The 25,952-nt window shown below is 61.6% G+C and overlaps 2 protein-coding genes across 2 annotated transcripts; one reads left to right on the plus strand and one right to left on the minus strand.

The window, feature by feature from the left end:
* Positions 1 to 724: 724 nt before the first annotated feature.
* Positions 725 to 24,668, plus strand: LOC119100376 (E3 ubiquitin-protein ligase RNF19A; the record flags this gene model as incomplete). The annotated part of the gene is made up of 12 exons (XM_037223475.1): positions 725 to 967; positions 3,250 to 3,400; positions 4,308 to 4,384; positions 6,078 to 6,267; positions 6,726 to 6,840; positions 7,349 to 7,542; positions 9,226 to 9,370; positions 10,269 to 10,405; positions 11,039 to 11,136; positions 22,862 to 23,060; positions 23,927 to 24,125; positions 24,593 to 24,668. Coding segments are annotated over exons 2-12 (1,575 nt in total), but the record flags the coding sequence as incomplete, so codon positions are not given.
* Positions 13,487 to 17,299, minus strand: LOC119101207 (uncharacterized). Its single transcript, XM_037224502.1, has 2 exons — positions 17,213 to 17,299; positions 13,487 to 15,150 (listed from the first exon to the last, which is right to left on the minus strand). Exon 2 carries the CDS (start codon positions 15,123 to 15,125, stop codon positions 13,911 to 13,913), a length of 1,215 nt encoding a protein of 404 aa, XP_037080397.1. The 5' UTR covers positions 15,126 to 15,150; positions 17,213 to 17,299; the 3' UTR covers positions 13,487 to 13,910.
* Positions 24,669 to 25,952: the final 1,284 nt, after the last annotated feature.

The following is a 25,952-nucleotide window of genomic DNA, read 5'->3' on the forward strand; positions in this document are numbered from 1 at the left end:
TGGCAGCTTCCACATGTGCGAGGAAAACAGAATGAGCATTTACAGTAAGCAGCCACTGCTTTAATTGCCATCGGCCCACATCTGATGCAACGGATACTGGTGCAAGAGAAAATTGCAGTAGGGACGCGCGATCACACACAACCCTCACCGACGATATACCACCCCGTTATTCCCACTTCCCCAATTTCTTACACTCTATTGCCCCTCCCCCGTAATAAAGTCATGCGTCGTGATCAATTCCGTTCATCCTTTTTCTCGTTCATCACTTAAATGCAATAACTAGGTGTCTTAATTCTGGGAGAAAACGTACTTTGGACGGTGAAACATGGTAACCCATATCAGTGATCGATGTTGGTGTACCCTCACTCTCAATACACATGAACACCAAATCCCCTTAAAAGGGACGTGCTACTTAAGTTCAAAATAAACGCCCGAGTTCGACTGATATCAATTGACTGGCTGTAAGAATTGGTAGCGAAAGACCGTGGCGGCGAGCGCCGCGCCCACGACCGCAGGACATATATGGCCTTGCCCGGGTTCTAGGCCATTGGGACATCCCCTTAAATCGGCCTTCTGAAGCAAATTCTCATTGCTTGTGTACACCGCTCCTGACCAATCAAAACATGGTGGAAACTGGAGTCTCGGCCAGCTTGTATCTGATTGGTTGTAGAAGCGGCTGCCAAGCGTTTTTAACCACTTGCCGGCCTTGAGAACAAAAGGCCAAGACGGTGCGCAACATTCGTGCGAAGCAGGATTTGTGCATTGTGAATCCGAGCAGCTGACGTAAGAGGCGTATGATTGGGATTGATCTTCGTGAAGAGCGAATTGGTGGTGGTGTTTTGGGCTGGTTATGAATCATAGCATGTGAATTGTGCGTGCAGACAGCCCGGTCATGGCTTTCAGTGTCACGAACTAGCGGTCATCTTATTGACAACTCGTTCAAGCGCCTGTAATTTGACTTTAGAAGGTGAGAAATGCATGCTCACGGGGTAGGCAGAATAGCTTACAAGCCTAATACGGTGCCTCGAATCTCAGCATGACTCCTTCGGGTCCATTTTCGGTACGTCCCCAATCATGATGTAAGCATCCTGGTACTAAATGCCTTAAATGTTTTATCCCTTATAGATCATTAGTAAATATACTTGTTATGATTTTGTCATGTTACTAACTACCCTTTTCCTTTCAAAGCAAAAGAACTGTGGGCAGTTTATACCAGCAGTTGATTTTTGTTTTGGGTGTTCTTAGTTTGAGCATATGAATATGAAGTCTGACTAAAAGGTGGGAAGTCTCATGTGAAAAGATTGGAAGATGAAATTCTGAGTTTTCAGGCTTCAAATCAAATTACTGAACATTTGTCATTTCTGGTATTTCTGCAGGCAGGAAATTTTTGATGGTGGAGATATATTTTTCTTGTTTGGGTACAACAATGCCAGCAAGCATCATTATCTCTCAGACACCAGTATGATTTATAGCTGCAGGCCTCTGCTGTATCACATAGCAATTCTCAAATCATGTGCAACTCATCCAATCATGGGTGACTCACTTCAAGAGGAACATGTGGTACTGTGTTTAGGTGTTGGGGAGGCAATTTATTTGGATAGGGGAACTCAAGTAAATTGTCAGTTTTGCTATGTAGGTAGATAAATTTCCATCATTTGCCTGGTAGGTAAATTTATTACATGTGCACCATTTTGCTGCTTAGTTTTTGTGCAGTAGAGAGATCAAGAGGAAGCATCCAGGGTGACCTGTGAGATAAGCTAATGTTGTAAGGACAGACCCATGGTTCTTTTTGGATATAAGTTTACCTGGAACCCTCTTAAGGAGATCTTAGAAGTTATTAAATTCACCAAGCAGTGATGCATATTTCTTTGTATATCTATAGATATGATATGCAGGTGCTCACTGTCCTACATCAACATCTCTGCCTATATCTACCATGGAAACTATGTGTACACAGGTGCAGATGGGGACCAGGGGCAACACAATATGCTGATGCTGGCATGTGTTTTTGTGTTTTGCTGCTGTCAGCAGACATATTTTATAATGCCCCTGGGTGTCTGTAAAATGTAAGCTACTGTGAATGCATAAATGAAATAGATACAAGATACTAGATGTGACCAAAGGTGCTTGGCTACTTTAAAATCCATTTAACAAGCTTTATGGCAGAAAGATCTTGCTGGGCTGGACCAGACAATTGTGCTTGGTAGGACCATGCAAAGCACAGCATTGTATCCTGTTCAAAAAACTTTTAAGCACTAGTTAGGTCATTTGTTTGAATCCATCTGTACTCCCAGTGGCAAATATTTTCAACTAAACTAGCAGTTCTGATATGTACTAAAATTGGTTCAAACAAGCTCTGCTATCTTTGAATACCTGTTTATTTGAATACGTGTGCTTACTCTGGTATTTGGATGTGTATCTAGAGTTATCTGGATGTGCCCAAAAATGCCAGGAAAGATGACAGCTACAATTGGTATGTGATCACAACAGCTGTATAGTTATGGGCACCATTCAGGCTTCCTGATCTGGCATGTCTGCAAATGAATGAAGTGCTGCCTCCAAGCATATCATTGTACTGAATCAACACGCACTGGATGGTTTTGTTAAACCATGGGGAGGGGCTTTTAAAGCAATTATTTGCATGGTGGACTAATGTTATACTGAGTGGGTTGGGGCAGTTTTATACATTTTTATGTTTTGTATGTCATTTCATGTCATTTCATGTCATCATGTCATTTCATGCTAGATACATTTTGTAAAGATTTTTGTGTCAAAAGTAAACTTGCAAACTAAAATTGACTAACTTAAACTTATTACCAAATTTTGCCTTTAATGGACAATTTCCTTGGTATGGTCATGATGTAAATGTTCCTGTTAATAGTGAGGAAGTGATGGGCATTCAATCAGCATGGTGATGCACCTTCAGTTATATTTACTGATGCCTTGAGACTGTGTATGCCATAAGCCCAAATGGCAACAACGACAGCAGCAACTCTACACACATTGTTACACAAAGTGTCTCCACTCTGCAATTTTACTGACCCACAGCCTGTGTTGTGAATGAAACTCTCCGTCTCTGCTTCTTATCTATGGTCACCCTGTTACATGTCACAAACACATCCTCACCATGTGTTTGGATGTGTTTGAGTGCACGTGTTATGCATTGAGTGAGTTTTCATGCTGTCAGGTACTCTGTTTGCTGGCTGGGTGTGTCTGCGTGGACCGACCCGTCACCTCGTGACGCGGCAGGTGGCGATGCACAGCGTGCTGGAGATGCCGCCCTCCTCGGAGCCGGCGCGCAAGCGGCGCACCCTGCCGCGCTTCTCACTGCAGCGGCTCATCTTCGGCTCGCCGCGCAAACGGAAGAGCAGTCGCTCGGCCTCCCGCTCCAGCGCAAACGGTTAGTCCGTGATCTGCCGCTCCAGTGGCACCGATTGGTCCGCGACCTCCTGCTCCAGAGCCACCGGGGGTGCCCGAGGCCTCCTGCCCCAGAGCCACCGGGGGTATCTGTGATCTCCAGCTCCAGCGCCACTGGTCAGTCTGCGGCCTCCCGCTTTAGCGCCACTGTCTAATCTGAGGGCTCCCACTCCAGCGCCACCAGGGGTGTTCGCAGCCGCTCGCTCCAGCGCCACGGGGGGTGTCCGCGCTCAGTCTGTGGCTGCTGGCTCGTATGGCACCTGTTAGTATGGGCGTTTGCCGGCCGCCCTGGCGCTCAAAGGCGGCGTGTGAGCGAGCAGCTTGAGCTTGGCCAGTGGTGGATTGGGGTTGAGGCCCTGCCTCTGCAGACGGATGCATGGACGGTGTCGGGCATTCGTCGGGGTTATCTCACGGGAGTTGTCGAAGATTTTCCGGGCCTTGATGATCATGTTTTGGCCTTTCTGGTGTATTGGTATCTGTTATGGAATTAAGTAAGGCCTTGACCCATGTGTATGTGATACTTTGGGAAGTATAAGCCCGAGTGAGTTAGCGGTGGGGAACTAATGAACTTTCCGCCCGGACGGAAGGTCGGCGGCCATCCCTGTGGGTAGGTAAAGGGCCGCAGAGTTTTATCGTGACGGGACCTTGTGACGTCACAGTATGCTGTGGCCCGTTGTCTGTCCGGATCGCCCCTCCCCGCTGGTCCGGCCTTGGCGTGCGCTGATGGCCTTCGTATGACCTCAGGTGGGGTCAAGTTCCACTGTCGTGAGGTATTGACTGCGCCGTTCAGTGAGTGAGCGCGTACCGCGCTGCGGAGCGCTGCATCTGCCGGCGGCGCGCGGCCGCGCTCGCGCCGCCTGACCGAGCCGTGTATCTCTGCGCGTCGGCAGGAGGCCAGCAGGAGCGGGTGATCTCGCTGGAGAGCCTGGCGGTCGCCGGACCGTCGCACCTGGACGCCGTGGACGCGGTCAGTGCCGGCGAGGTCCGCCCCGCCCCCATCCCACGGCCTCCTGCACCCTGTCGTCGAGTGTCGGAAGGGCTGGTTTGATCGGGCGCTGACTGGACCCGACCGGGGCCGGGGCTGGCGCCGCGTTGGGGCCGACGGCGGTGCAGCTGTGCATGGCACGCGTCAGCTGTAGCCCGTAGAGCAGCCGGCTGGGACCGTACACAGCGCCCGCCGTGGCCTCTTCCTGCTTCGCTTGGGGTGACGATGTCCGTAGGGGTTATTCGACTGCACATGCCGCGCGGGGTTATTCGACTGTAAACTTCACCTTTAGATGGAGTCTGTTCGCTAACTTGTGTTTGGTTATGTAAGTCCGGGCGATTTAATTTGGCGTCAGTTTACTGTCGGCGTTGAAAAGTGACGTTGCGTTTCGGACCAATCGCACTGATGGTCCCGACGCAGCACCCTCCAGAGTTTCTCGCCAAGTCTGCACGGACGACTGAGGATGGATTTAATGTTAGTAAGTGGATGGCGTTCGGATGTCATTGTGATTGAGTGAAATTATTGGAAAAGTGGCGTTCTATGTCGCAGTTCAGAAGTGTTCAAGATCAGAAGTAACCTCCAGAGCAGAGCTGCAAGGGAAATGGCCTTCTATGGATATATCGCGCCGTAGATATTGACCCTTGGTGTAGTTCTTGATAAAGGTTAAAGGCGAATCATGCGAAAGCTTTAGTCACGTCGATGGTCATAATGATATCCTTAGGTCCTTGACGCTGTAGTTACTGTCAAGCTCTGCTGCAGATTGGACTCAGGTAAAGAATTCCTGGTTTTGCTGTATCACAGTATGTCGTGTCTGAGCCGTGTTGAAAAAACTTCCCGATGCCGATAGGGATTTGTGCAGGGTTGCCACGAGGGGCGAGGACAGTCTTTTGGAGTCGCAAGCGGTCGTGCGTAAAAGTGCATGGAGGCATGCAAAATGTCGCCCACGAAAAGCAGGCAGGAAAATAATTTGTGTGATGTCGCCACGTGACATTGTAAATGTGGATAGACGCCGCGCGACAGCTGAGTACGTTCCAAACGCGTGCATGCAGCAGTCAGCGTTCCTGTGAGCGTTCGACTCCAGTCTACCTATTTTTAGTGTATCTATCTTTAGGCACATTGATTCAGCGACTGTGAATAATGCGCCGGCCTGCCCACGCATCGCGTAGCGCATATGGCTGGATTTAGGACGATCGAAGCTGTCACGTGTTTACGGTATGTTTGATGCTTTTTATGTACGCTGATGTAAACAGCGGCATATATCTGGGACTTGGTTCTTTGTACTGGAGGTCACGACGCAGCTGTGCGCGCCCTTTGTTCAGCGACTAGATACACTAACGTTAACTTCAGCACGCGAACTTGGCTACCGTTAGGAAAGTGACGCGTTGGAACGGGTCTAGCCTCACAGGCACCGGCCAGAGCGCCAACCTCAGTCCCAGATCTGATCGCTGGCGGCGGGACACGCCACGGCTGCGTCGCTGGACGCCACCTGTGGGTCGATGCCGATGTTGTTGAGAGCCGTTCTCGGCTGGCTCTAGGGCCCCAGCGCGCACGGCCGCCGCTGTCGGCCCCTGCTGTGCCCTGTGCGGGTCCGTCGGCGGCCCTCCAGACCGGCGAGGAGGCCCTGACCCGGCCCGCGCAGCCCGACTGACCGGCGCCCGCCGTCGGCTCCCCGCAGATCAGCGAGGAAGTGATGATCGAGTGTCCGGTGTGCCTGGACACGCTGCCGGTGGCCAGCTTCCCGCGCCTCACCTACTGCGCGCACAAGAGCTGCCGCGCCTGCCTCAAGCAGTACCTGGCCATCGAGATCATGGAGTCGCGCGTGCGCATCCTCTGCCCGCAGTGCAACGAGCCGCTTCACCCCACCGGTGGGTGAGGCTGGAGCGCGCCGCCCGACGGGACTGGGCCGTCCTGTACCGACGGACAGAGCTGAAGCACGTGAAGCACGAACACCGCCGTGGTGGACGGTCCGGTGCTTGTACTCTTGCTCAAGCTCATGTCGTTCTGTTTCTGACGGTCCGTGTTGTGACGGTCGGTGTTCACATAATGGGTATCATTTTTTTTTCGTTTACAGGTGTGCGTGTGCTCTGCTTTGTCCTTTCGAACACTGTTTCTCTCGCAAGATCAACTTCCTCAGTGCATGGTTTGCCCCGGGGTCAGTCACGTTGGCAATGTGTCTCCGTCGATAAAACGTCTGGCTTTTGATATATGTCACTTCCATTGGCGAGTCATTTTGGCGTTACTTTACGTTTCACGTGAATGTCAGTCGTTTGGCATATGTTCCGCACCGCCTGTGTAACAATGCAGCCGCGTATCTCATCGGTAGACATCAAGCACATCGTGAACGACGCGACGCTGATGAACAAGTACGACGAATTCATGGTGCGCCGCGCCCTGGCCACGGACGCCGACGCCCGCTGGTGTCCGGCCCCCGACTGCGGGTACGTGCGCGTCTCCAGCGGCCCGTCCGCGGCCCCCACTGTGGGGCTAGTGGGGCCTCGCTTGGCCCCAGTCTGCGGGAGAGTGTATCTGTGCCTGCCGTGTCAGCCTCCAACTGCGAGTGTGTGGGCCTCTCGTGTCGTGTCAGGCTCCGGACTGCTGTTTTATGCCCCCCCCCCCCCCCCCCATATTCATGGTCCTGTCCGGCCCCCGACTGCGAGTACATGCGTGTGCCCCGTCTGCCGGGCCCGACCCCTGACTATGGGTAGGTGGACTCCTCCGACAGCCCCACCGCCGGTATGTGCGGCATGTGCGGCTGCGTCGCGCTCGGCAGACATCCCCGGCGTCCGAGCGGCGGCCGGTGCACTCCGTGCGGTCCTGTTCACGACCCGGGCCTCCGGCGCTGCCACCCTGTTGCGGTGGGTGGGGCGGCCCGGCCGTCACTCCACCTCCTCTCCTCGCCCTCGGCGTCGGCGGCGCCTGCTGACAGCCGCCCCGTGCCGCCGGCAGGTACGCGGTGATCGCGGCCGGCTGTGCCAGCTGCCCGCGGCTCGAGTGCGGCCGGCCCGGCTGCAGCGCCTCCTTCTGCTACCACTGCCAGGCCGAGTGGCACCCGAACCAGACGTGCGACGCGGCCCGCTCCGAGCGGCTGGCGCAGTACCGCTCCAGCGCCGGCCAGCAGTCGCCCACCAGCTCCCTCAGCGGTACGCCGCCGGTGGCGACGTCGGCACGCTCGCAGCGGTCCGCCTCTGGGGCTGACGCCTCCTGGACGGCGCGTGTTTGTGTGTAGGACTGACCAGCCTCGCTCGGTGGCTGGTCCGCATGGCTGACGACCCACCAAGTAGTGCGCTGGTGCTGCAGCGCGACACCAGCTGCTCACCGGGCGGTGCAGCAGTATTGCTCACCAGTTGGGTCAGCTGTTAGTTTGTAGGGGTCACTGACTGGCACGCCTGTGGGGCTGACCAGTTCATTCAATGGCGCGCCTGTAGGGCTGATCAGTCCACTCACTGGCGCGCCTGTGGGACTGACCAGTTCACTTTCTGGCGCGCCTGTAGGGCTGATCAGTCCACTCACTGGCGCGCCTGTGGGACCGACCAGTTCACTCTCTGGCGCGCCTGTAGGATTGATCAGTTCACTCACTGGCGCGCCTGTGGGACCGACCAGTTAACTCTCTGGGGTGCCTGTGGGACCGACCAGTTCCTTGTTCCCTGACCAGTTCCTCTTAAAATTAATCTGATCGGCCAGCCACTGCACAGCGTCCTCGATAGCACGTCTGCGTGGAGGGCGCGCGTCATCAGCAGCGCATTGCTGTTCCCTAGCAGCGTCACTGAGTGTTTTTGTTGTCGGACCCCCTGCCAAGTACGTCTTGTCGCGAAACGGCAGACCTCGCCAGCGTGTTAGAGCAGTTCCAGTTCAGTGGGTAATAACCTGCCCTGTAGCGTCACGACAGGACGGCCTCGGGTCAGGGTGACCGCCCTGTCCGGTCGCCAGCTGACCATAAGTGAGGTCACACAGGCGCGGTTCGTGAGAGGCGAGCCCGCGCGCCTGGCGCAGGTGTCACATGCCTATAGGGCGGACCGGTTCACGCAGTTATGTGTTTAGGGCTGACAGTTACCTCAGTGGGACGCCGGTAGGGCTGACAGCTCTCAGTACTGCGCGTGTAACGTAATGCGCGCGTGTAACAGGCGCGCGCGTGCGCCTGTAATGCTGACAGCTGTCAGCATTACAGGCGCAGCGTAACGCTGACAGCTGTAGCGTAGGGCCGAAGCTTAGGGCTGAATGTCGTATCAGCAGTGCATCTGTAGGTCTGACAGCTGCCTCGGTGGTAAATCTGTAGGTCTGACAGCTGTCTCGGTGGTACAACTGCGGGACCGTCGATTAGTTCGGTCGTACATAGCGGGGCTTGGTCGGCCTCTTCGTCGTTACAAATGTTTACAAGGCGCCTTCCAGCCACCGCGGCATCCGGTCGCCCCCGCGGTCGTGTGCGGGCCACGGGATTGCCCTTTCATCTCCCCGAGTGGTTCGTGGATGTAGTGCTTCCGACGAACTCGCTCCCCCCTTACTGCCTTCATCGGGACATCCGTGCCGGTGCAGCGCGAGTGGCTGCTCCGGCCCCGCCGCGATAGATGACACTGCTGGGGAAATGGGATTGCGCGCAAGCAAGAGTGTATTGGATGGCTGATGGCGTGCCGCTGCCTCCGCCGGCTGTGTCGGGCGCCCCGGCGACCGCTGCGTAAACACGCTGTCTTTTTTTCTTCCGACGTCGCACGTATCAGGTGTGATGTCTGCGTGCGTGTGCTCGCCCCGCGTGGTCCCGGGTGTCCGTGGCGCGGTGCTTGTGCGTCATTGTGAACTGGACCGTAACAAGTGACCGCCCGTGCTGGCAGGTGATAACATCAAGAACTGTCCGCGCTGTCGAATCGTCATCGTCAAGATGGACGACGGCTCGTGTAACCACATGACGTGCGGCCTATGCGGCGCCGAGTTCTGCTGGCTCTGCATGCAGGAGATCTCCGACCTGCACTATCTCAGGTCAGGCCTTGCTCTTGCGGTCAGGAGGCCTTTGGCCTGCAGTATCCCAGACATACTGTGTAGACATGTTGTATGCCCATACAATCACAGGTCTCCTTACACGCAGGTCTCGGGCCTGCGCTTTCCAGGTCGGTCGGCATAGGTAACCCGACCCGTATCAGATCGGGTTGGCCTTCGTAGGCCTTATCTTCCATGCCATTCGAAAGCTCATTACGTGTGACGCGGGGTATGGTTGAACCGCAGGAATCCGATGCCCAGCTATCGTGTGGATCAAAATGCAATACGAAATGACGTAACTCGAAATCGGCTGGGTCTGCTAGCACTGTGTCCCACATTGTCGCTGCATCGGCGTTTTTAAGCAGCGTGTGGATATTTCCGTTGCCGCAATACTTGCCTCATCCGTGCGGCACCTGATAACGAGCTGGTGCCTGCGGCCGGCTCGGTGAAGCCCCGTCGTCGCTGCCATCATGTGTCGCTGACGCTGCCCTTTGTCCCCGACGCTGTCCCGTGTCGCTGACACCGTCATGTGTTGCTGACACCATCGTGTGTCGCTGACACCGTCATTTGTTGCTGACGCCGTCGTGTGTCGCTGACACCGTCCTGTGTCCCCGACGCCGTCACGTGTCGCTGACACCGCCCCGTATCGCTGACGCCGTCCTGGGTCCCCGACGCTGTCATGTGTCGCTGACACCGTCATGTGTCGCTGACGCCGTCATGTGCTGCTGACGCCGTCATGTGTCGCTGACACCGCCCCGTATCACTGACGCCGTCCTGGGTCCCCGACGCTGTCATGTGTCGCTGACACCGTCCTGTGTCGCTGACACCGTCATGTGTTGCTGACGCCGTCATGTGTCGCTGACGCCGTCCTCTGCCACTGACGCCCTCCTGTGTCCTTCAGTCCGTCCGGCTGCACGTTCTGGGGCAAGAAGCCGTGGAGCCGCAAGAAGAAGATCCTCTGGCAGCTGGGCACGCTGGTGGGTGCGCCGGTCGGTGTCGCCCTGCTCGCCGGCATCGCCATGCCGGCCATGATCATCGGTACGTGAGGGGAGGTCACAGGTTGGGGGGGGGGGGGGGGGCGCACGCGCTGGCCGAGATGTCCACACCTCCCAGCTGTGGAGTGTGTCCCACCTGCACTCAGTCGGGATAGGCTGGCACGTCGCGACGGCGGATGGGTTGTTTGGCTGTTATAGGTCGTCTAGGGATTAGTGTTGAGGGCCAGAGGGTACGTCCGGTTACTGGCATGGTCAATTCTAACTGTCGCGATACCGTGTTTGAAGCTGTTGGGTCTTGTCTCCGGCGTTGGTGTGGCGTTGGTCGACTACTCGCTGTCACATGTTGGCGATTCCAAACGAGAAGGAGGTACCGAATGGTGAACTGGTGTATGCTGCAGTCCTGTAATCGAGGACCTCCATTTGTTTGGATGTTGTCCGCGTAAGCTTTACAGCGAACGGCAGAATGTTTGCTGGTTTCATCACGCGGCTCTTGGTAGTATATGGTCGTGCAGGCGCGGCGTCGGAACACAATAACCAACCAGTCCTTGAAAACATGGTTCTTGAAACCTTATCTCCCTTAGCTTGTTTCTTATGTTGTGTTGTGCAGCCACGTGCTTGATTTGGTGTAGCGGTGCGTGTTTACAGCGTGTTTCTGTACACTCTGCCCCGTCTGCAGGTATTCCCGTGTGGGTGGGCAAGAAGATCTACGCCCGGTACCGCTCCGGCAGCCGCCACCGCCGCAATGCCGCCATCGGAGGCGGCGTGCTGCTGGCGGTGAGTACCGCCCCCCCCCCCTCGCCCCTCCCCTCAGCCCACACGGACCTGTTGACGCCACTCGGGCGGTGCCGCTCTTCTGAGGCGGCGGCTCGGAGCTCCGCACGCGGCCGGACTGAATAGACGGCTTCGCTGCCGGCGCCGGCCGGAAGGCGGGCGCGGAAGTCTGCGGGCTTCAGCGGCGTCCGGGACACACCGCAGGTGTCCGCCGCGCGCGGGCGAGCGTCAGGCGAGGGTGCCGCAGGGCCTGAGACGTCCGGCTCTGGTCCTGTTGTGGCGGCCGTTACTTTCCCGCCTGACCCTGATCCAACATGACCTGACCTGTTGTGGCCTGGCTTCTGACCGTACCTTGACCTGGCCGGCTCTAACCCGACCTCTGACCTGTATCCGGCCCTGGTCTGACCAGTTCTAACCTGACCCCTCACCTGACCTGACCCCGGACCTGGTCTGACCAACTCCGACCTGACCCTCACCTGACCGATCCCAGACCTGACCTGACCCCGGACCTGATCTGACACCCCTGACCTGACGGGCTGCGCCGGGCGTTGCCGTCGGCCGGTGCCGCCGCGGGCTGTCCTTGCGAGCGGCGGCGTCGCTAACGACCGCGGGCGCCGCCGCCTCCGGACAATCGGCCGTGATTAGAGGAGCGGCGACGGCGCCGGTCGATGGCCAGGCCTCGGCGCCGGCACCGATACCGGGCCGGCCGCCGGCCGCCGCATCGATTCAACAGCGCGCGCCGCGCCGCTCAATGGCCCCGGACAGCGCGGCGGCGACGGCGGCGGCGCTGACGTCACGCCGCCCTCATCCCCATCCCCGGCGTGTGAAGGGCCCCGCCCGAGAGGGAGCGGCGCTGTCGGAGTCCAGCTGCAGTGGGTGGAACACCGGCGGCAAGGTTGGGACTCGGTATTGACGCGAGGGCTTGAGCTCCATTTTATGAGCGTCGGTCTCGAGGAAGGCGTCCAATAAGCCTCCCGGCTGTTGGCGATATGAGAGGCGACGCGTTGCTGCGCTGAGAGACTCGGCACACGCCGCGGAACAGCTGACATGACCAGTGGGACGGGGAGGGAGCCCGCCGTCGCCGGCGTGCGGCGTGAGAGCTCGCCACAGCCGTCCGGCCGACACACGGGCTGGGCATGGCTGCAAGCCCGGCCCCAGTGTTGTGGGCAGGGCGGGGATGCGCGCTGAAGATCAGGTACGGCGCGTCAGGTCAGCGACGGGCTGATTGCCTCCCGGTGCCTGGGGCAATCCGGAGCTGTGCTGCGCGGCGCGGTACCGACACGGCACGCCACCGGCACGGTACGGCACCGACGCGGTACCGTACCGACACGGCACAGTTGCGGGTTCTTGTAGAAATGGGTCAGTTTCAAGTATTCGGCGGCACTTCCGAGCGAGCGAGTGAGTGAGTGAGTTCTCTATGTAGCCGCCTCGCTGTGAATCTCCGATCAGTGGTGTTGTTGGGCCTGCTCAGGAAAGATATTGGTTTCATTATATATATTGCCCTCGTCGGACCTGCTGACGGCGCTCTGAGCAAGGCCTGAGTGGTGCGATCCGCCGCTCAGTCGCCTTCGTGGCAGGTTTTTCCATTCAGTGAAGCATTCTTTTCCGTTCTGAGACAGGCGGGAATACCCGCGGAAGCGCGCTGGTTTCGTCGGTGCCGGTGACGGCATGTGTGCGGTGAGATGTGGTGTGGTCTGGGGTCCGTCGTACGGCTCCCACAGTGCGCTCCTGCCGTATGGCTGGGACCCGGCGGGCAGGCCTAGCGGCCGCGTGTGCCGCCGGAGCCGCTGGTGCCGCGCGTCTCTCCCGTCTCTCCCGTGTGACTGGGAGCCGGCGTCGGCCCGGCGCCGGATCAGCGCCGCCGCCCCGGCCGGCCGTAATCCCGGCGTCGCCGCCCGTCTACCTGGCGATCACGCTCGGCCCGCGCGGCGCCGGCCCCGGCTGCGCGCCGCCACGCGCGCATCCCGCCGAGTCCGGTGCTCGACGGCAGCCGGGCGCGCACGCTGACACTGAGCCCGGCTGAGCACCACCGGCGTCAGCGGGTGACGCCGATTAGCCCGGCTGGGCGCCACCGCCGTCAGCGGGTGACAGTGGCCGGCCGGCCACTGAGCTCACGGTCTGACGGTCCCCCTGCGCCCCTGATATCTCCGGCTGGCGGGAGCGCGCCGGTCAAAGCTGTCCGCGTGCGGTTGGCTCAGCCCGGCGCTCGGTACGATCCGGTCGTGTTCGGGGTGTGTCCCTGACGGTCATGGTCGGCAAGATGCGAGCAGTTGAGAAAGGAACGGAAGGTCAACAGCACGAGCAGGCCTGAAGCAGGTGCCGCGTGAACGGAGACGAAATCATCAGACACATGGCTTGTTGACCTATGTATATAGCAAGACATGCGCGTTTACAGACGACGTGATGGTGTGTTTGGATTCTGCTGATGGTTGGACGGCTGCGCCGAGGTCACCGATCCACCGGTCCACCGCACCGGTCGGGGCAGCCGGCCGTCCCTGACGCCCCGCGCACCAGCGTCTCGGCTCGGTCCGTCGGACAGTCCGTCGACTCGGGTGCTGCCCGCCAGGCCCGCCAGGCCGCGGGCCGAGCATCACCGGGCATCGTCAGACAGGCTGCGATCGGCAGACCGGCGCTCACCGTCGACGCCTTCTGCTCCGCCGCGACCGCCCCGCGGCCGGCCCGGGTCAACCGGTCTGCGCCCAGCGCGGAGGGACGCCGCGCTGGGCGACGGGCGGGCCGGCCGACCGGCCGCCGGACTCCACGGACAGGGAGGGCGGCTAGAACACGCCCTCGGCGTGCATGTCGGTGAGCAGCGCGATGAGGCGCTCCTCGCGGCGCCGGCAGCCCTGCGTCACGTCCACCGAGCCGGCGCACAGCAGCACGGCCAGCTTCCGACTGCGACGGAAGTCCTGCTCCAGCCGCTCCAGCGAGTACTCGTACTCCGTCTCGAGGCTGACGCCGAAGCGGCCGGCCGTGGCCGTCAGCTCGGCCCAGTAGTGGCGCAGCAGGGCGGCCGTGCGCGCGCGCCGCACCTCGGCCGACAGCGACGACAGCAGCAGCAGCGCCACGTCGTTGGTGGGCGTGCTCACCTGCGCCAGCTGCCAGTCGATGAGGCGGCAGCGCGCGCCCGCGTCCTCGTCCGCCGCCGCCGCGCTGCCGGCCGGCTCCGCGAACAGCAGGTTGTTGCACCAGAAGTCGCTGTGCGTGACGGCCGACAGGTGGCTCTTGGCGGTCACCAGGCCGTGGAAGAGCGCCGTGTTGTCGGTGACGTACGTCTTGAGGCGCGCCACCAGGCCGGCCAGCTCGGGCCGCTGCAGCCCCTTCAGGAAGTCGACGAGGTGCGGCAGGCCGCGCCCCAGGAAGTGGTCGTACAGCGCCGCTGCCTGCTGCGGCCGCAGCAGGAACTCATACTTGGCCAGCAGGTCGACGCCGTCGCGCACGCGCATGGCGAAGGTGGTGGCGTGCAGGCGGGCCGCCTGCGTGAGCGCCGCGCGCGCCCGCTCCTCCGTCAGGCACTCTGAGAAGTCGGCCACGCGGAAGCCGGCGGCGCGCAGGTCCTCCAGCACCAGTATGCTCTCGCAGTCGGGCTTGTGCTCGGCGTGGTAGCAGAGCGGCGCGGCCGGCGGCAGCGGCGCGCCCAGGCAGCGGCGCTGGAAGGCGCGCGCGTCCGGCAGCAGGCGGCGGTACACGCCGATCTCGCGCCTGTCGAAGCCCGACTCCTGCACAGTCAGCCGGCTGACCGGGTCCTGCGGCAACAGCTTGGCCACCAGGCGCGCCTCGCGGCTGGCGCCGCCGCCGCCGCCGCTGAAGCGCACCCGGATGGCCAGGAGGTCGCTGAGCATGCTGTCGTGGGCGTCCAGCGCGCTGATGTCGTAGTCGTCGATGGTGGGCGGCTTGCCGTCGGCGTCGGCACCGGCGCCGCGCTCGCGCCGCAGGTAGGCGTCCAACACGGTCTGCAGCCAGGCGCGCGTGATGCCCTGCTCGGCCGACATGCCGCCGGCCCTCTGCCGCCACCCGCTGCCGGCAGGGTACAGCCGTGTCAGCGAGTCGCGCCGAGACCGTTGCTAGGCTACCGCCGGATCTGGCGATTGATTTGGGGCTGAACGGCTCGCCGCCGAGCTTTCCCGGCGACTAATGAGGGCGGCCCCGACCTCAGCCTCCCTCCCCACTCCTCACCCCGCCCCCGGCTCTCGTCCATGCTCTCCGACCTCATCCTGCCGGCGTGCGGGCACTGCGGCGGCCAGAGACGTGCCCGACCTCTGAGGCCGCCCTGCCTCGTCCGACTGGTGGCGTGTGGACGGGACGGTCCGACACGCGCGTCAGACCTCAGTCTGAGCCTGGCTCCGCGGCGGCGCGCGGAACCCGACACGACAACTGGCGGCTGAGGGAACCCGACACGACAGCCGACGGCGGAGGCTCGCGCAGCCGGACGGCGGTGAAGCTGGCCGGTGACGGCCGGTGGTCCGGCCACCGAGACCGGCCGCCGCCGCCGCCGCCGCCGCGCTCGTCATCCCACGGGGTCGTGCCGCCGCCGGCGCAGTCGATCAGGCGGCCTGTTGCTCTGCTGGCGGCGCGGCGGCACAGGCCGTCCGTCGGCCGGGAGCGGCGGCCTGTGCCGTCCGAGACCGCCCGCTGCCGGCCAGCGACGAGTCGCGGCAGCCGGCGGCCGCTGCGCCGCACGGTATGTCGCGGAAGCGCGCCCGCACGGCGGCCGGACTTTGGAAAAGAAGGCGGGGTCCCGGTTTGTGCAAGTGATATGCGCGGATGGCTGAACGTGCGGGCTGACGGCGCGCCACTGTCATCGCCGACCCACCCTGACGCATGTCGCCCGGCCGCTCTGGTTGCCTCCAACCGGTGCCGAGGCAGCCGGCCCTCGCACTCTGCCACCGGCACCTTCTCTTGCCCCGCATCCTGCCACCGGCAGCCTCCCTCGCTCACCAAGCATGCGGCCGGCACTCGGACCGCGCCCCTTCCGCGGCCGCCGTGCGGACCGCTGACCGGAAGCGGGCGCTTCCGGCGCGCTGGCGCCGCCGGAAGCGGGCTAATGCCGAGCGCGGCCCATCGCGGCTACCGGCCCGGCCGGCCGGCTCTCGTTAGCGGAGCAAACGGGGCTGCTCGCAAGCCGCGGCTCCTGGAGGGGCGGGTCTCCTGCTCCGGGTCTGCTGCTGTGCGGCGGAGGGCCCGCCGTTCCAGCACCGGCCGCGGCAGCACCGCCGTCCGCTGTTTGTTGGGGTTGCGGGGAGTGGACGTGGCCGGCGGTGGAGTTGCGGCCACCGCAGCCCGCTAGAGACGACCGGCCACCGCCGCCGCCGTCCGGAGGCTGGCGGAGAGGGCGGGCTGGCGGCGGGCGGCACAGGAAACAGCCGAGACGTGGCGGCGGCGGCGGCTGGGGCGCCGGTGCCGCATGGGGCGCTGGGCCAGTCAGGCCCGTCGGCGCCGTACAGGTGCCCACAAACCCCATTGTTGCGAACGTCTCGGCGGATACATCAAGCGTGGATTTATTTCGTGCGACGCAACAGGGCGCTCGTGCGACACGACGCGCCGTTGCCTCGCATTCCTAATCTGAGGGACCTGCGTCACGTACGCTGCAATGTCCGCAAAGCAGGCGTTTGTACCCATTTGATCCGTCATCATCCCACTGTCTTATTACAAATGTTCCTCGCCGCGCGCCACGGGACCCAGACGGGTGTCACGGTGGTCGCTTCAGCGGACCTACACAGATGCCGCGGCGGCGATTCAGGGCGTGGAGCCGTGCTAAAGCGTGCGTCGATCGAAATTATCATGCCATTTAGGGCACCGTAACTCTTCCGCGGTTACGCACACAAGCGCTTGCTTTACATGTGGAGAAAGAGTCTACGGGAAAAGCCTCCTACAAGAACGTAATATCCGATATGGCGAACTCTGACGATGCAGTTCAGAGGTGAGGAGTGGGCGTGGTGACAGTCCCGCATCGCCGGTTCCGCCGCGCTCATCGAGTCAAAACAGTTCAGAGGGGAGGAGTGGGGGTGGCGACAGCCCCGCGTCGCCGGTCCCGCCGGGGGTGGCGACGGTCCCGCGTCGCTGGTCCCGCCGCGCTCACCAAGTCAGATGGTCCTCGAGCAGTCCCACACTCCGTCAGCGACACCACTCTCCCCAGACAAGGCCAACTCCACTCGAAGGCGGCCGGGGCGCGCCTCGATGGCGTGCAGCGTTGTCCGGGTCGCACGCGGCTGGCGGCCGCTGGCGGGGCGACCGGCGCTGCGCGTGGGCCGGGCTCGGACGGCAGACTCGTGGCCGGGCGGGCCGGCCGCCGGCGCGTCCCTCTCCGATCGATGTGTGGCTGGCGACCGGGTACCGGACGGCGCCCGCACCCCACCCTGTCGTCCGGTGGCCAGGTGCGCCGCAGGTCGCCAGACGCCGCCGCGTCGCCGTGCGACCGAGTATCGGACGCGTTCTGAGCGGTGGGCTAGGGCGCGCATGTGCGACGTGGGAGTTTGACTTAGTATAGCCTGGTGACACTTCTTTCACTGAGGCTCGGAGAGCGAACGCGCCCATCCACTGTCGATACCAGACGCCGCTCTACGTTTGATGAGTCCAATTTGGCAAACAATAATTGTTTGCCTCGAGCCGGTGTAAATGTGATCCGAGGAGTCAAAACCAGGCCCTATCACCCCCATTTATCCAGCTGTTCTTCGGTGCCAAGCAGTGTCGCTGGTGCTTGGAAGTGAGCGAGCTTGGAGCTAGCTGTAACTGCGACCTTATTCTACAGCAGTCCACAAACTCATGATATGAACCGAGATTTTCTGGAGTTTTCGCACAAAATTCGCCATAATCTGGCGACATGCGTCTATTGAAATCGCTAGTTGCGTCTGGCAGCGCGCGGCGCCGACACGGCCGGCTGGCGGTCGGGTGTGCCCTGCCGGCCCCGCCGCCGGAAGCGGGCCCGCTGCCCGGGTCAGAGCCCCCAGGCGGCCGAGCGTCACATTACAGCACACCGCGCTGCAGCCGTGACGCCCCGGCGCCGTGACGGGCGGCAGCCGTGACGCCCGTCGCTGCGTCACGGGCGTCGGTCGGCGTCCGGTGGCACGGGCCGAGACGGCGCCACCGGCCGGGGGCAGGCGGTGCAGCGACCACTCGGGGTCAGGGCACGCCGTTGCGGGACGCGAAGCTCGCAGGCGGCCGGACTGCTGCAGCGGCGCGCCTCGGCCTCGGGCGAAGCACTTTCCATGGCGCCGGGTGGCCGTCGTGTCGGAGATCTGCGCTGAGTTCGACCAGACTAGGCTGGCCTGACCTGGTGTCACAATACGTTAGGTACGGCTTGGTTGGGCTAGAGTCGACGTCGCTGGACGGTGGTCGGCCGGGCTGGTGCCCCAGCGCGTCAGTTTCAGCTGGGCTCGACGCCACTGCACGGTGGTCGGCCGGGCTGGTGCCCCAGCGCGTCAGTTTCAGCTGGACTCGACGCCGCTGGACGGTGGTCGGCCGGGCTGGTGCCCCAGCGCGTCAGTTTCGGCTGGACTCGACGTCGCTGGGCGGTGGTCGGCTGGGCTGGTGCCCCAGCGCGTCAGTTTCGGCTAGTTTTCGGCCGGCGCTTGGGTCAAGGCTGGGTCTTGCCCTGGAGTCTGGGGCATCCGGGGTGCTTCGAAGTTCATCAACCATTGCCAGGTGCGTCACCTCGCAGGGGATCGATCTCAATCTCCGGACTAAGTTTGAACGCATTGAAATCGGCCTCAACGGCGTGATAAACTCGAACCCCGTGTTTGCGTCTTGTGGTACAGCGCCTCAGGATAACTACCACCCCCACTGACAACCGTGCTGTTAGTGAAGCTAATGAGTTTGGACATTCAGGTTATTTGCGCGGCGTCGTCAGTTAGTCGACCAGTCGATACAGTCAATATATAATATTCCGCTCAGTGGGGTATCGACTAATTAAATGTTAGGGAGACAGCATCAGGGGGTTACTTGGCCCCAGCGAACGCACGTCACATTTCCAAACACCGACCCGTCCCGCACCGTTTTGGCTGAAACGTGGCGGGGTCGGCCCGACCAGGCGGTGCTCGACGGTGATCGTTTGGCGGGGAGGTGGCCCCACTGGCGCGGCACACTGCCCATGGCGCACGCAGGGCCGCGCTCGCGCTTGCTAGCGGTCACCGTGTGCGTGCAGTCTCTGAAAGCGCCGAATGCTGGGAGCACTTTGGACCGTTGGGGACCACGTGCCCGCGCGGTCGAAGCTCCCGAAAGCTTCGGAGGGTGTGAGCCCCGGAGGGTGTAAGCCCCGGAGGGTGTTTGTGAAGGGTCGCGTCTGTGGAGGAACACGCGACGTTGTCTGGTGGCCTGATAGCCTTTGTGCTGAAGCCTGTACTTCCGATCTTGTGATGAGTAGGTCAGTTGGCCGGTCCGTTTTTATTCGATGTTTTGCTGAGGATGGTTGACACTGCAGATCCAGTGTGCACTATGTGCTGCGCACTGCTACTACGCACTAAGGCGAAGCTAGATTAGATTAATTAACATCTGTCCCTTCGTCGGCATAGCGCGCCGCTGTTATCGTTACCGAGTCTGGGACGCCGGCCACACGGCCGTCGCGACCTGAACGATCGCGCCGTCGGGACGCAGGAGGGACGACGGATGGGAAAACACGACCCCGCGGGCCCCCCTGATAAGCTAATATTTGTGCTATCCGAGCCATGAGGCCGCCAGAGACGGCAAACACCGGCCTGATGGCTGACGCTCAAGTGATTGCTCAGTGGGAATGCTCGGAGAGAACCAATGCTCTCAGCGCGTCTGAGTCGATGCAGTGCAGGCTCCAGTGTTGAGGCGGGCGCGTGAGCCGGCGGCGATCGGTGCTCAGCGGCTGGGTCGTGTGGATGAGCGGACAGTGTGACGGCCAGCGACCTGATGGAGTCAGTCCCGCCCGGCGCGCCGCTCCGCTGACGGGTCTGACTCCGTCTGGTGCTCGAGCACCGTCACGTTGTGACCCGCAGGCGCCCGAGGATTGTCACGTGATGACCCACCGATGCTAGAGGATCACGTGATGACCCACCGGTGCTAGAGGATCACGTTGTGACCCGCCGGTGCCCGGGGACCGTCACGTGATGACCCTCCGCCGCCGGTGGCGGGTCTCGAGCGGCTCGAGCTGGCCGCCTGGCCACACGGTCCAGCCGATGACACCGGCACTGGTGCGCGGCGGTGGTGGCGGCTTCTGCCCCTGCTCTTTCTCCTGCTCCTGCTCCTGCTGCTCCGTGGCCGGCCCCTCAGGGCGGGCCGCGGCTGCGCCCTGCCACGGGGCCTCCGGAGGCCGGGCCGCGCGGTCGGGCCCGCTGCCCAGCCCGGCCCAGTGGTGACGCCAGAGTTGGCGCGCGCGGCTCTCGCTGCCGATCCGCTCCGCCCAGATCAGGTGCTGCCGGTGGTGCCAGGCGTCCCGGTCGGCGCGCGCCGCGCGGCCCCGGCCGGCCGGCTGCGCCATCCGTCACCGCACCTGCAACAGCCGGCGGCGCGCTGGCATGGCCGGCTCGCTCGCCCGCTCCCTCCCTCCCTCCCTCCCTCCCTCCGCAGACGGCACCGCCGTCCTACCGAACGAACGAAGGCCCCATGTCTGCTGATCATGCCGCAAGCGCGGCCTTTGTGGCACGCTCTGGCAGTTACTTTCAGAATAGCTTTCCTCTCGGCGTGTCAGTAGTGTCAGTGGCCGGTCGATCGTACCGGAGAAGACCAGGGTAGCTGTTTTAGCGGATCACTTGCGGCGAGAAATGCAGCATTAGGGAAACGACACTTGTGTCAGGGAAAGGAAACAAACTCACGGGGTAAAGGTGTGTTACTTTGTTCCCCAGTTGGTGCTCAAAGAGCAAGCATACTTCGCATTTGTTTGTGACGCCACTTTCCATGTCTTATTTGTGCATTAAGCTGGTTTCTCATCCCAGGTCCAGAGTATCGCTAAGCTGGTTACGTGACCCCATTTGACGAGTACAGTGCGTGCGCGTCTGAAACGCACCGCGCTTCACATCACTGGCCAACCGGCCTGTCGCCTGAACCCCGTCTCCGCGACCTGACCTGGTCTGACCTCTCCCCTTGCCTGCCAGCCGCGCCTTACCTGTGTCCGGTGGCCGGCCGGTCGCGTCGCTCGCTGCCGCTGACCCGTGACCTAGCTCCGGCCGCCGTGCCGTCGGTGCCGCGTCCTCGGCTCGACTGTACTGGGGTGGAGCGACAGACGGGCCGGGCCGGTGGCGGGCTCCGCCAGCCCCGCCGTATCGACCTGGGGTCGTGCCGCCACCGGCCGACCGAGTCCGCCGCCGGCGACAGAGTTCGGTGGCGATGCGAGACTCCGCCCTCCGTCCTTCCCTACCTCGCCACCTCGCCGGCGACAGAGTTCGGTGGCGATGCGAGACTCCACCCTCCGTCCTGCCCTACCGCGCCACCTCGCCGGCGACAGAGTTCGGTGGCGATGCGAGACTCCGCCCTCCGTCCTTCCCTACCTCGCCACCTCGCCGGCGACAGAGTTCGGTGGCGATGCGAGATTCCACCCTCCGTCCTGCCCTACTGCGCCACCTCGCCGGCGACAGAGTTCGGTGGCGATGCGAGACTGCGCCCTCCGTCCTGCCCTACCGCGCCACCTCGCCGGCGACAGAGTTCGGTGGCGATGCGAGACTCCGCCCTCCGTCCTGCCCTACCGCGCCACCTCGCCGGCGACAGAGTTCGGTGGCGATGCGAGACTGCGCCCTCCGTCCTGCCCTACCGCGCCACCTCGCCGGCGACAGAGTTCGGTGGCGATGCGAGACTCCGCCCTCCGTCCTGCCCTACCGCGCCACCTCGCCGGCGACAGAGTTCGGTGGCGATGCGAGACTGCGCCCTCCGTCCTGCCCTACCGCGCCACCTCGCCGGCGACAGAGTTCGGTGGCGATGCGAGACTCCTCCCTCCGTCCTGCCCTACCGCGCCACCTCGCCGGCGACAGAATTCGAGCGTAGTGCTCTCCCTCTCTTTCCACCTCGTGCGTGCCCACCGGGCCGGCTGGAGTACCGGGTGACGTCAGAGACCGGCAGAGGCTCGATGCGTCAGAGGGTGCTCCACGCCGTATTCTGCACTCAGCACCTTTCCCGACTCGCATATTCTTATATCTTTTTTTTAGTTATTTGGCTGGTGTTACAAACCGGGATCGCGAAACATGGCTGGCCTGGCTGTCACTTTTGAGCACCGAGAAAATGCTGTCCAGGCTCCCCCGATCACGCGCTGGCTGAGGCTCGCTCCCAGGGGAGGCTGCTTCGGTGTGGAGGGCAGTGAACATGTCTGCTCGTCGCTGCCTTGCTGACCTGGAGCTGTCGCGGCCGTCCCAGTGCAGCGGCCGTCGTCTCTATGTTCGTGTTGATGTCCCGGTCGACCGCGCTGACTGTCGCCTGCTGTGAACTCAGAGTGGCGTGGCCACGGCGCTTTTGTCCCGGTCGACCGCGCTGACTGTCGCCTGCTGTGAACTCAGAGTGGCGTGGCCACGGCGCTCGTGCCGGGCTGCTCTCCATGTATTGTCCGTCGGCTGCTCTCTATGCATTGTCCGTCTGTGTACCCAACGCTGTGACCATGCCTCAGCAAGCTTTTGTGTGCTGCCACTTCGTTTCCCCGGCTTGCCCCTCTGGTCGTGTCATGGTGTCCCTGCCCTCCGCATGTCCCGTCGTGTTCTGTCCCAGCTCTGCGCGTCCCCGTCCCCGAGTTCGGCCTCCTGACGGCGTCCCGCCTCGCTCTCACGTGCTGACTGTCGCTGATCCTCAGGCGCTGACCTCGCCGGCCTTGTCGCTGATGGCGGTCAGCATAGGCGTGCCCATCCTGCTGGCATACATCTACGGTGTCGTGCCGTTCTCGCTATGCCGCGCCGGCGGCTGCGGCCTCTCCACCACGCCGCAGGGCGTCCGCTTCGAGTTCGACGACGAGAACGACGCGCTGGAGCTGGCTGCCGGCGGCCGTCCGGCAGGTGAGGCGCACGCGACGGCTGCAGCGGAGGTCGGCCCGGGAGGCACGCCGCAGGCCGACGCCGGCGGTGGACGCCGCGGCCGGGTGGAGCCGGCGCCCGGCCGCCACCGGGCCGGCGGCTCCACCCCGCCCGTCGTGACGTCACACGCCGCTGACGGGGCGGCGGTCGACTGTGACGAGCGGCGCGCGCGCTGCGCGTGGTCGCCGGCGTGGGAGCCGTGGCGATGGTCCCCGTCGTTACTGAGGCGTGTCGGCGGGGCAGGGCTCTGCTCTGTGCCTGCAGACGAATGCAGTTTGGAGTTTTCGTCCCGCGTGTGCGTCGCGTCTCCTTACCGTGCCCGTCTCCTGGACGACAGCTGATGATGCGGCGGACAGCACGGCGGCCGCCGCCGCTAATGGGTCCTGGGACTCTCCCTCAGACTCCCCTGTGCAGATGTGTCAAACACGCGACGGGCGGTGTTCAGGGAGGCGCTGATTTAACGTGTCGGTAGTGGCTGGGGAAGCACGTCAGGTGCTCCCGCTCCGAGGAAACGTGTCGGCCTTGTCAGGACCAGCCCCGGGGTCACTCAGACTCAGCAGTACTGGCGGTTTCAGACTGTGTTTCCGTCCTGTTTCAGTCTGAGCTCCGTGCCGTTTTACGGTATGCTGTCTGCCCGGTCGCGGAACGTGATGTAGTATACAAACTGTTCTGTTAAAAGCGATCCGTGGGCATGGTACGACTTGCAGCTGATGCAAATGCACGTAAACGCTTGCAGGATACCGCCACCTGCTTCGTGCGAATGTCGTCGGTTGCCGCTGTTGCGTGCCCTTTTGCGTGTGCGCCGCCGCCACGTCTCCCGTCAGCGTCGTCCGTGTGCGCCGTTGCAGACGCCACCAGCACGGACACGCTGTCGCACCGCCCGGGCACGCCGTACCCGTCGATCGGCGAGGTGTCCGGTCTCTGGTCATCCGGCTCGCAGCTGGACCGGGCGCTGGCTGGGCCCGGCGAGAGCGATCGCGAGTCGGCCAGCGTCACGGCCGTGGCGCCCGACAGCCTCACGCCCAGCGTCTACAGCGGTGCCAACAGGTAATACGCCGGCTCTACGGCGGTGCCAGCGGGCTCGATAGGTAACACACGGGCTCTACAGCGGTGCCACCGGCTCTACGACGGTGCCAACAGCTAACACACGGGCTCTACAACGGTGTCAATAGGTAACACACGGGCTCCGCAGCGGTGCCAACAGGTAACACACGGGCTCTATAGCGGTGCCGACAGGTAACACGCGGGTTATACGGTGGTGCCAATAGGTAACACCGCTCTACAGCGGTGCCAGCAAGTCAGACAAGGTTCCACTGCGCTGCGGACAGGTAACACACGGGTCTAAAGCGGCGCCGGCGCCAACAGGTAACGCAGGGTGTCTACAGCGGCGCCACTATACCTTACCTGTGTTTCGACATGTGCTTCTTTTGAGGCGTTTGGTTGCGTTGCGTGTGCGCTGTGACGCCTGCCGTGCGCGGCACCCTAGCACTGCACCTCCGTCCGTCTGCCGCCAGCTGTCGTCTCGAGGCGGCCTCCGGGAAGCGACTCAGTTTCTGCAGCGACGCCCGCTCCGAGCGCTCGCTGGGCGAGACGTCGCTGGCGGCCGACGCCCGCTCCGAGCGCTCGCTTGGCGAGACCTCGCTGGCGGCCGACGCCCGCTCCGAGCGCTCGGTCGGCACCATCTCGCTGCTGGAGGACCAGCCTGGCGCCAGCACGCGCGCCCTGGCCGGCAGTATCTTCAGCTACAAGGTGCGTTGGCCGGCCTGGCGGCGACGGCTTGACGACGCCGCAGAACTCGGCAGAGATGTGGTGGGACGACTCCGTGAGAGATCCTGTGCCGTTGGATGCATGGATCGTTGTGCCGGTAATGGCAGGTCTTTCGTGTTATGTAGAGAAGGTAGACCGGTGTGATTGCATAGATTATTTTCCTGGAGCGGTACCCACTGGTCGGCCAACTCCGCCTGGATGCCTGAATGTTAGCAGATTACACATGCAAGTATCACATCAGCCGATCGTACACCTGCTGTCTGCTAACGGATGGTGTGCCTTCAAAATGTTTCGTGGGCCATGTCTTGTGCTTTCCGCGTGTATGACCTTGGTCGTTTATTCAAGGCTTCGTGTAATGCGTTTTTCGTCTTCGGTGTGTCGACACAGAATATTGCTCAAGTTCATATTTTTTAACGTTCCGATCAGTTGATGATCATTTTCAAGATAATGATAACACTTCAAATATGCAATCATAACCACAGCATATCTACAAACGTTTGGATTCGTCGCATGCCCACAGCATACATGGTCGAGGCATTTGAAAAAATATATATTTGCATCCTGCATTCGTTTCGGACGCCTTATGGGTTTTGAAATTCCTGCATTTTCTCCAATAAAGTTAATGGGTTACCTGTCCGGTGGGTTTGCATTACGGGGGGGGGGGGGGCGGGTGACTGTCCCATCAGTCGCATGCCGTGAAGTGGTAGTTGTGTGAATTGTTTGTTTTGTCTGTTGGTGATGGGTGCCACGTCTCTGATGTATAATGTTTCAACTATACTGGGGCTTCTATGCGCAAGTATGGTAGTGTTCATGACCAGCGTATTTCCGGTAAATGTGGTGCTGTGGTATGTACGCGCGTGTGTTTTGGGTGCCCCCTTCTGCAATAGCTGTTTTTTCCGTTGACCAATGGGGCGCGGTGTTTGAGAGCAATGTTGCGCAATACGTTCTCATCGGTTTACCAAGATTGGGTCATACTTTTTTATTTACATGGTTCGTGAGAGGTATTATTTTGCTTGTTTTTTTATAGAAAATGATCGAGTAAGAATGTCGTTTAATTGGCAAAGTTAATGTTTGCGCAACCGTCACTGATAAGCATCTGACGGACCT

The sequence above is a fragment of the Pollicipes pollicipes genome, unplaced genomic scaffold, assembly GCF_011947565.3.
Source record: "Pollicipes pollicipes isolate AB1234 unplaced genomic scaffold, Ppol_2.1 Scaffold_4881;HRSCAF=5763_pilon_pilon_pilon, whole genome shotgun sequence".
Lineage (NCBI taxonomy): Eukaryota > Metazoa > Arthropoda > Thecostraca > Pollicipedomorpha > Pollicipedidae > Pollicipes > Pollicipes pollicipes.